The sequence below is a fragment of the Thunnus maccoyii genome, chromosome 10 (genome assembly GCF_910596095.1).
Source record: "Thunnus maccoyii chromosome 10, fThuMac1.1, whole genome shotgun sequence".
Classification (NCBI taxonomy): Eukaryota; Metazoa; Chordata; class Actinopteri; order Scombriformes; family Scombridae; genus Thunnus; species Thunnus maccoyii.
In genome coordinates, this window is record NC_056542.1 from 18896514 (window position 1) to 18906900 (window position 10387).

The 10387-nt window shown below is 37.5% G+C and overlaps 3 protein-coding genes across 3 annotated transcripts; 2 read left to right on the forward strand and 1 right to left on the reverse strand.

The window, feature by feature from the left end:
- Window positions 1–1425: 1425 nt before the first annotated feature.
- On the reverse strand, window positions 1426–4040 carry LOC121905824. Its single transcript, XM_042424352.1, has 8 exons — window positions 3942–4040; window positions 3274–3600; window positions 2923–3198; window positions 2783–2839; window positions 2489–2644; window positions 2337–2393; window positions 2182–2244; window positions 1426–2090 (listed from the first exon to the last, which is right to left on the reverse strand). The coding sequence occupies exons 1-8, from the start codon at window positions 4009–4011 to the stop codon at window positions 2077–2079; spliced, it is 1020 nt and encodes a 339-aa protein (XP_042280286.1). The 5' UTR covers window positions 4012–4040; the 3' UTR covers window positions 1426–2076.
- Window positions 4041–4727: 687 nt separating this feature from the next.
- Window positions 4728–6661, forward strand: LOC121905825 (allograft inflammatory factor 1-like). Its single transcript, XM_042424353.1, has 6 exons — window positions 4728–4823; window positions 4990–5051; window positions 5197–5263; window positions 5361–5402; window positions 5567–5732; window positions 6118–6661. The coding sequence occupies exons 1-6, from the start codon at window positions 4805–4807 to the stop codon at window positions 6203–6205; spliced, it is 444 nt and encodes a 147-aa protein (XP_042280287.1). The 5' UTR covers window positions 4728–4804; the 3' UTR covers window positions 6206–6661.
- A 242-nt stretch (window positions 6662–6903) lies between these two features.
- On the forward strand, window positions 6904–9733 carry LOC121906370 (casein kinase II subunit beta). The gene is made up of 7 exons (XM_042425211.1): window positions 6904–7006; window positions 7388–7463; window positions 8464–8566; window positions 8658–8773; window positions 8861–8936; window positions 9067–9256; window positions 9443–9733. Exons 2-7 carry the CDS (start codon window positions 7392–7394, stop codon window positions 9531–9533), a joined length of 648 nt encoding a protein of 215 aa, XP_042281145.1. The 5' UTR covers window positions 6904–7006; window positions 7388–7391; the 3' UTR covers window positions 9534–9733.
- Window positions 9734–10387: the final 654 nt, after the last annotated feature.

Below are 10387 nucleotides of genomic sequence, written 5' to 3' on the forward strand. Positions count from 1 at the left end.
AGGTCACATGATTTTTTTTCCTCATCCACCAGTTATAGAGAATCCAACTCCTGAGGAGGATAAAATAGAACTTCACTGTTTCCTCGACACGTATAAAGGACATATCCCTTTAAATGACAAAGACATACACATCAAATGGAGTGCTGAGGATAATACACCGATAAGTGGAAATAGATTTCACATTGAAAATCCGTCTAATTCCTTCTCTAAATTGATCATCAGTAAAAAAACGACAGATCATCATCGAAAATGGAAATGCCAAGTAACTCAGAATGACGAAGTTAAAGCCACTATCAGTTACAAAACAACAGTAAAAGGTACTAAGCTGTAAATCAAGTGTACATTTGGGTTAATATGTGCAAATTCTAACTGAGTGCTCCCTTTCCCCCAGATGGTATAGAGGAAGTCTTTGCTGCAGTGGGTGAGTCAGTGTCATTCACTTGTACCAACACTTCCTCTCTAGGAGTGGATGGCAGAGTGGAGTGGGCTGTGGGTGAGAGGCCGTTGACAGCTGATACCTCACCTGAGAAGGGCCAAATAAAGGCTTTTCATGTGAATAAAGACTCATCACTGTTCATTAGCGAAGTGAGTGCTTTGTATTCTGGAGTCTATCAGTGTTCAGTGTCCACTGGTGAGCAGACGGTGTTGAACAAAATCAAACTACACACCCTGGATGGTGAGTATTAAAATCCTCTATACAGATGCCAAAACAGAGAATGCATTGTGTTACATTTACTGTGTTACATCTATAAAAACATCTCATGTTTGTCTCAACAGTTACCTCAAAGTATGGGCCAGGAGGAGATAATCTCACCTTGACTTGTGTGCTTACGTGTGCTCAAAAATGTGAAAACGACTTCAATTTAACTTGGTGTGGAAGCAGCCAGAATGGCCTGCAGAGCAGTTTAATGAATGTCAGTAACACCTTAATATCCACACTATTCCTGCCAGTTCTTCCAGTGAGATCAGTTGAAATAGCCTGCTGTGTGCATAGAGAGGGTGCTGTGATGCTATCAAAGACATGGCGCCCTGTTAACCGTACGTATGCATCACGCTGTTACCTTTTTACCTAAATAAAATGTACACATGAGAAAATGCAATGTGTTGCTGAGTAAACTGACGTGAAATGATAATGATCTCTTATCCACAGCTCTGCAAACACCTGCATGGTTTGCCCTTCCTCTAGGCCTCCTGATGTGTGCAGCTGCTGGAGGACTCTACATGTACATGAAGAGGAAGCACAACAAGGATGCAGGTACTGAATCTGGTTGAGGAACCACACAACTGACCCACAAATGCTTTTGAAAGTCTTGACGAGAATGTTTTCTGTATTTGCAGGAGCTGAACCGTCGAGCATTGAAATGGTAATAATAAAACACCTCAGAGACAAAAATAATGGTGTTGAGAATAACGGTTTAATTTTTGATTTGTGTAATGTAATTTGTCATTTTTCCTCTTCACAGACTCATGTTTATGAGAGCATTCAGGATGAAAATAATGAGGAACTGCTCCCACCAAGACAACCCAGAAGAGAAGCACCCAACAACACTGACAGTTTCTATGATTTATTACAGGCTGTAAACTAGCACTAAATAAACATTTAATTATTTTCTCCATTTCATCATTAATGACTATTAAATTCTATCATGAATACACAAAAATCTGCTTCTTTTTTTTTTTTTTTTTTTTTTTTAAATTGTTTCTCTAACATTCTCAGTTCTTTATGAGTCATCATAGCACATATATTAATTCATATTGGACTATTGATTTTATTGAAACATTAAATTCTAAACACATTTGATTTAAAATATACAGATTATTAGATATATTAATGAAAACAGGGTAATAAGGCAGAGTCTTTTCAACAGTCTAAGGAAAACAGATGACAACATTTTCCATGTTGCTCAACATGAGTCAGCAAAGTCACTGTTACTATTCTTAGCAAAACTTTACAGGTTTTTAGATGTTACATGTTTTTACATGATGCATAAATGTAAGAATAAAAGTCATTTACACAGTAGGATAAATGCTTTAATTTTATGAAGAATATCTTCTTTTTCTTGAGAAGAATGAAAATTACTTGTAGGTCACTGCAATAAAGGAGATAAAATAGTTACTTGACTATTTGTGAATATGATGAGAATGATAAACTATGATATTTATAGTAGTTGTACAACTTACATGTGAACATGCTCTCATCCAGACATTGTTGGTACGTGCTGTTGACATGTAGGTTTATATGATCTGTGAGATACAGAAGTTAAAAAGTTGTCATCGGTGAACAAAGCAGGAGGGCTGGGCAAAAGAGGCTATTAAAAGAAAAATGTGGTTCTCACCCTCTGAGATCATATCATCCACAGTCTCATAAGTGTCATCAGACTGAATAGGAGCATCTAAAAAACAATAACAAGAGAACTATGCTATAGGTTACAATTACACTTCATTATTCTTAATTTCAAAACTGAAAGTGCTTCTAGGCAGATCACACCTGCTTGGTGCCTCTGTGTTTGCTGCGTGACTCTCTGGATGTTAAATCTGCAGTAAACGAACAGTCCTATCAGTGCAGCAGTTACGGCTATCACAGTGATGACTGAAGCCACGACTGCATTAAATGGTCCACTGCTCTCCTCCTTCATGGATTTCCCTACAATTTCAATGGTTGTCAGTGCAGGAAGTAATTATTTGAACGTTGACCTTAAAGATGAATCTAACAATGATCATCACAATTGACAGATGATTACTGATGCAATTGAATTAGCATATTACATATTTTTAAACAGACCTTGTACAGTCATTGTTGTAGTAACTGGAACCGTTGTGGCCGTGACCACATCTTCCACTTATTAAAGGAAATAAAAAAGGACACAAATGAGTTATATTGCCATTTCTCGCTAGTGATAATACAATAGTTTAAAGTCTTACCCTGGACTTGAAGGTTGATGTCAAAGCAGCGCTGAGTTTGACCAAGCATGTATGTGCATCTGTACCAACGACTGTCACTTTCACTCACAGACTGGATAGATAATGAGCTCTCATTGATCTCAACCCTGTTCAAGAAGAGAGGTACAGGGTTGCCACCTTTCAGCATTGCCCAGGAGATGTTCAGAGGTCTTTGTTGTCCTGATGTTATGTTCACTGGGCAGATCAGGTTAGCAGTTGTATTGGGTGCTGCCTTCACTGCTTTATGAGTTTTGCAGTCTAAAAGAAGAGAGATTAACAATGTTTAAGTGGGATTCATTTGTAAAAGAGCAAGAATAAGAAATGAAATGTTACCTTTTACTTTTAAAGAAATGTTTTTGACCAGAATACAATCCCAGCCATTCCAGATTTCACAACTGTACAGCCCCTCATCAGATTTTTGCAGTTTGGTCAGAAGAAGAGACATTTGTCCATTTCCATCAGCTTCCCATTTTACACGATCAGCATCCTGGAATTTGGATGTTATAGGCCTGGCGAGGATAACCTTCATCTGCCTGGGATGTGTTACTTGCTTTGTCCATTTGACTCTGTAGCAGTTCTTTGGACCTATCACACTTGAATTAAAACATGGGAGAAGTGCATCTTCTTCTTGAGAAGCTGACACAGTCACTGGTGAGCTGTCTTTAAAATGACCAGAAATTAAGATTATGATCAGTTTAAGAATAAGAACCAAAGTGCAAACTGTATAAATAGGGTGTTTAGACGGTGTGCAGTTAAGCATTTGATGTAAGAACCAAATGTAAGACAGATAAGTCCAAATTTCTAAATAGATAGCTGAAATATATATATATTTTTAAAATCACATCATTTATCAAATATACAGTCCAATCACAGTAAGCTGGGAAACACCAAATACTCCTTTGTTCTACTAAGTATTTAAAAAATTATATGCGTCAAATACATCAGTACTGTTCATTTAATTGATTGACTCTGGTAAAGAAATTATTCAATGGCCTACTCACCTTTGCACTCTATGACGAATAACAAAACTAATAACTGGAGAACCTGAAGATAAAAACGTGCCATTTTCATGTAGAATGTAGCGGAGTGGAGGGACAAAAAAAAATTATTCTCATCTAGACTCCTCTGTCTCCACCTATTCTCAGTTCTCTAAGTCATTTACAAGTCTCATTTTGAAACTTATTGTACAGTTTTTTCTATTTACCTGATTGTATCACCAACACTGCCACCATGTGGTAAGATCTAAACACTACAGTGAGCTGGACTTCGGCCATAAAACCAAATATTACAGTCAAGTTATTTATTTCATTTGGATGGGGAAACTGAAAAAGCAGCTCCTCCCTCGTCACCACCACTGAGGTGCCCTTGAGCAAGACCTTTAATCCCCAACTGCTCCAGAGAATGTAACGTAATGAAAATGATTTTCACCCAGTAACATGCATTTTTCTATGTTTCAAGAACAAGTTCTCCTTCTTGCAGTATTCTTCCTTCCTTAATTAAAATGTCAACTTTAAACTGCAGATACATCACTTTTCCACATGGACTGTATCAAAGCTTATACATTTGAATGAACACATCATGACCATTGCAGAGCAAATATCCTATATGCAAATATCTTTTTATTGGGCAATACAGCAATATTTTTTTACTGCCCTGTCTTGTGAAATTCAGATGTGAATTTCATGATTTACATCCTCCAATTGACCCTGTTTGCTGCAACCTTAAATATTACACAGGAACCTAACTTATGCTAAATGAAACTTTGTCACTCCACTTCCTCTTGTGGCTCTATTAACAGAAGTGCCACCAGAGCCTTTCACACACTGAGTGCAGCGTTCACAGTCCCACAGCACTGTGCACAGAAATGGACAAGACTGTACAAGGTTAGTTTGACTTTTTTCTGCTATGTCTATTTGTCATTTATCTATCTTTATATTGTCTTATAGCTCATTTAATCACTGTAGTTAATAAAATGTTGTATTTTGTATTCATTGAATGTGTGATTTGTAAGACATCTGTGTATTGGTTGTTGTTGTTTGTTCCTCACAGGCGGTAAAGCTTATGGCCTTCTCAAGTCTCAACAGGAAGAAAAACTGAACTCTATCAATGAAGTAAGTTGAACTGGTGATTGATATGTTAAGCTCACAAGACAGATCAGTGGTATTTGAAATCTGTTTTTCTCTATATAAACTACACCTAAAATAATAATCACAAAATGTCTGTTTTGTTTGGATCATTTCCTTATCACTCCTTCAGGCTTTTCTCTCAGATCCCCAATATGCAGAAGAGGAAGACCTTGCCTCAAAGCTTGAAATGTTTAAAAGTAAGAATTTAAGGGCTACCAATCACTCCACATTACAATATTTAACAATTAACTATACATTTTTGGATTGGAATTAAACTATTTTCTTGTATTACAGAGAAGTACATGGAGTTTGATCTTAACGACAAAGGAGAGATAGGTAACCGGTCTTACAGCCCTATAGCATTTTTAGCTACAGAGTGAAACTGTTGCTTTGAGTAGTGACTCTTATCAAAGATGTCTTGACAGATTATTGTACATTTCTTACTTTCTTTTTTTCTCTGAACTATATTTTTTTCTTTTTTTTTCTTTTTTCTTTTTTAGACATAATGGGGTTAAAACGAATGCTGGAGAAACTTGGGTTGGCCAAGACTCACTTAGAGCTGAAAAAGATGATGTCAGAGGTGGTTGGAGGGACATCAAAAGAAACCATCAGCTACAATGACTTCCTGAATATGATGCTGGGGAAAAGAAATGCAATTCTAAAACTGTGAGTATGATATACTGTGCATAGTCCAGTATAATTTCAGACAAATGGGGAAGACCTAAAACTGTGTCACATGAAGATTAGGATTAAGGGGAGATTAATATAAACCCCCAAATTATTATTATTTGCCTAAAAATGCTTAATTTGTGGTTATGTTGACAGCCTTAGTAAAAAGAAGAAAAAAAAACATGATCAAAATTTAAGTGTGGTACCAAAAATCCACCTGTCTCTGAATTCTTGAAACAGAAGGCGCTAATGTAGACTCCTTTTGAAACTCAAAACAGAAGTACCTCATATTTGTCCGGTGATGTTTCTGTGATGCAAATGCAATGTCTATAGCTTATAAAGCCTTTATAATACAGCTCATGTGTCCTTTTCTTCATTTAAGGATCCTGATGTTCGAAGGCATGGGGAAGGAGCAGGATGAGAAAAGTACTGGACCACCTGGTCGCAAAACCTTTTCAGACCTGCCCTGATTGATCTTTACAGCCCAGCTGGGATTGTTTGTGACTGTGCCTTCTTTCTTATGTAAACATAAATTGAATTCTTTAAATTTCATACCTAACAGATTGTAAAATGTGCATATTATCATAAGTAACGATATACATAAAATGTTTGTGCATTTTGTCTTGTGTGATTATGACTACAGAACAGATGTTCCACAGTATTATATGCAACTATATGCTTTGCATCGTATAGTCTACTTACTCTATGTTGTTTTAGCTGCTTAGTTGATGATGTGTGATGTATGAAATTTACATGCGACTGGCCATTATCATGCTAGACAAAATATTGCAACACAAAATATATGTATAAATGTATGCCAACATTTTGCATCATAATACTAAGGCTAACATTCGAACACAACATTTAAAAAGAACAATCACAAATTCTATATATTTATAGTTGCCTTGTAAATTAATAAAACAGTGAATGGAATTAAAATGTATTGTGTCCTTTTTCTAACTAAAATAGGTTTACAGCCACAGTTTACATCATGTCTTTAGCTGCAGTCGTCTACCTCAAAGACCCACCCCTACTCTGCCTCCGATTGGCTCTGACGCTGATGTTTTAACCGAAATCTAACCAATCATGCTCCTCATGCTTAAATCTAACCAATCTAATCAACGAAGGCAACGAGTACTAGCCAATCAGAGGCAGAGTAGGGCGGGTCTTGGCGGAATGCGGGTGGGAAAAAAATAAGGCTGTCATCCAGGGAGCGAGGAACTTACACTTGCCAAGCTTTCTAGTTGATGTATTAGCAAATATAGGTAAAGGTGAGTAAAAGCGACTTTCTGTAAACTGCCATGGGTACACAGGAGACAATACCTACAAATACATATTGCAGTTACAATGATTAATTTCCCTATTAGCTGTAATGTAGCAACGCTCGCAAGAAAGCTAGCGTGTGAATCAGGTGCTAACGCTAACTGTAGTTAACAGCTAGCAGGTTACAGACACATAAGGTAGCTTTATAGATTATTTAAAAAACAAAATAGATATTCTGTTTAAAGTTCGACATATATATTTTATTTTGTTATTGCTGTGGTGAGAGAAACTGTCACATATGTGCTTGTAAAGTTTCCAATATTTGAACTGCCGGTTTGTAGCTGTTAGCCAACCAGTGAGGATGTAAAATGACTGTTTTGGTTTGACAGGAGGATGAGCAGCTCAGAGGAGGTGTCCTGGATATCCTGGTTCTGTGGACTGAGAGGGAATGAGTTCTTCTGTGAGGTTAGTCCGCTGGATATTTTTTAAACCTTAATTATAAGTGAAAAGTTAAAAATGTCCACGTAACCTGAGGAAAAACTACAAGAACTGTGCTTTTTCTTTCCATTTTCATCCTGTCAGATGTGCACACCTTGTAATAAGTTGTAGTTGTGTGCCTTTCACAGACTGTTTGACCCTTTGCCCTTTTACAGGACATACAGCCGAATAAAGTCAAACACTATTAGAAAAGCTTATTCCCCTCAGGCTGCATGCTGCCTCATATCTACATTTTATTTTAATTAAAACAGATTATTGCAATCTGGTTTTGATGCACCCATGCACTTTTGATGTTTTGATGTTTTTTATCTCAATGTTTTTGTGCCCTGATCCAGGAGAAACAATGTGTCATCTGAACTGTACTGTTGAAATGAGGAATGAATATTCTTGGACTTCAACTTTCAGTATTACATAACATGTTGCTCTTTTACGGCCCTTTACTGGTGATGGCCTAAATTGCACATCTCTTCTCTAGTGCACCATGCCAAAAGCATGTTTTAATTTTGATGGACTTGCATTGAAGTTCACACTGCCGTGTGTGCACTTAAAGCAGAAAACCTAAATCACACACAGGTCATCCTTGTTCTAGTGGTAAATAATTATCTGAGTCATTTCGTGGTCTCACATTTAGACGCATTTAGAGGTGCTCACGGCAGCCACCTCCCTGTGGTCTCTGCTACTGAACTGTACCACTGGAGCGCATGAGGCCTTCTCACTTAAAAAGCACCTTAGAGTGACAAGTGAAAGGGAAAACACTGTCTGTTCAATCTTGGCATTAGCATGTAAGGTTAACACTCACCAAATCCAATTCTAATTTTAGCTACTTGCTTTCTTCATTGGCAGCATCTAAGTAATCCTTCTAAGCTCTTGCGTAATGCTTCCGCATCAGTGCGCTGTAGCAATTTGCTGTCGCAACAGTAATTGATGGCATTAATCGCCATTCATTGTCTGGAATCGTGTGTTACAGGTTGATGAGGACTACATACAGGACAAGTTTAACCTGACAGGTTTGAATGAGCAGGTGCCTCACTATCGCCAGGCTCTGGACATGATTCTCGACTTAGAGCCAGGTGAGAATATCTAGAAAGTTAGCAGTTCCCAGAGGAGATCAGATACAGAAATGTCAGTGATTTAACTGCCTGAATTGGTTTCATTTGACAGATGAGGAACTTGAAGATAACCCCAACCAGAGTGACTTGATAGAGCAGGCAGCAGAGATGCTCTACGGACTTATACATGCACGCTACATCCTGACAAACAGAGGCATTGCACAGATGGTACACTATTACTAAACTAAACTTCAAATTCTTTCATGCTCCATGACCAGAATCAATACTAATTTCTAAATTTGTTGATCTCCCTAGTTGGAAAAGTATCAACAAGGGGATTTTGGGTATTGCCCCAGAGTCTATTGTGAAAATCAGCCAATGCTTCCTATTGGTAAGTCTGACTTTTCACATTTTTCACATTAAACAAATCCTCCTTTACACAAGAACCATGCTGCACCTGTGACCTTTGTCAGTGGCTGTGACAACATACTCCCATATCATGTATCTCTTGTCTGTTGTAGGTTTGTCAGACATCCCTGGAGAGGCAATGGTGAAGCTTTATTGCCCAAAATGCATGGATGTGTACACCCCTAAATCCTCCAGACACCACCACACAGATGGAGCCTATTTTGGGACAGGGTTCCCCCACATGCTGTTCATGGTGCACCCAGAGTATCGTCCGAAGCGGCCAGCCAACCAGTTTGTTCCGAGGTGTGTTTGACTTGACACTTTTTTTTTTTTTTAATATAGTTTGTTTTGGTATCTGTACTGAAAACCAGGTATGGCTTTGGCACTAGTATCAAAAGATTTCACACCATATCCAGCTGTTGACCTCAGAAAATTAAAAAGAGCATTCTTTGTGTTCAGGAACTGATTGTTTTTCATGGCTTCTTTCAGGTTATATGGTTTCAAAATTCACCCGATGGCCTATCAACTCCAACTTCAGGCTGCATCAAGTTTCAAGAGCCCAGTCAAGGCAATTCGCTAGAACTCAGCTCTGACAAAGATGGTGGACTCAAAAGACTTTGTTGTTTACTACTTATTTTAAGCAATGGATTATGTTCCCTGTACAGTTCTCCAAACCCACATCTGTGTTTATGGACACTCAGATCCAGCCATTTAGAGAAGCACTGTTACAGTTGAGCGAATTAGCTTGTTTTCTGTATTAAACATGTTATTCCTAAAGGATCGGTCTCCTGAAACGGTGTTTGACCTTAACTGATGTCAATCCATGTATTCATATTATAGCATTGTTTCTCTTAAACAGAAAAATGGCTTTAATTGTAATGATAATAATGAGGTGTATTTTGCTCTGTGGCTTAATTCCAGGTGACTGAATGTAACAGGAAAACTTGCCACCAGCCCCAGACAGGTTTGCCTTATCAGTGATGTGGTCTGTTAATACTTTTTAAAGTAAACATCAAATCACTTTGACATGTGCTGCAGAACAGATGGTGGAATGTGCTTTTGAGTTTCATGCTGAAGGATTTCATTTGATATGTGTAAATGCAATCAGGTGCTATTTCCAAGAAACAACGAATACTTTATTTTAAGTAGAAAGTTAAAACTTACAGACATATGCTTGATTTCAATTTCAATGGCTCTGTATTTGCTTGATTATTTAGGCACCTGTAACAATATTTTCCCGATAATTCTCTATTTGTAGTTACATCATGTTTACGTTATTGTGTTACAGTCTAGACGGGTTTGGTGATCATTATTTTGTTGATTGAATATGCAGCAACATCGACTATGAAATATGGGAATGACATTAAATATTTATTTCTACCAAAATCTCATTCATACTTTTGTGTGGTTCAAAATATGCACAGCCCACAAAAA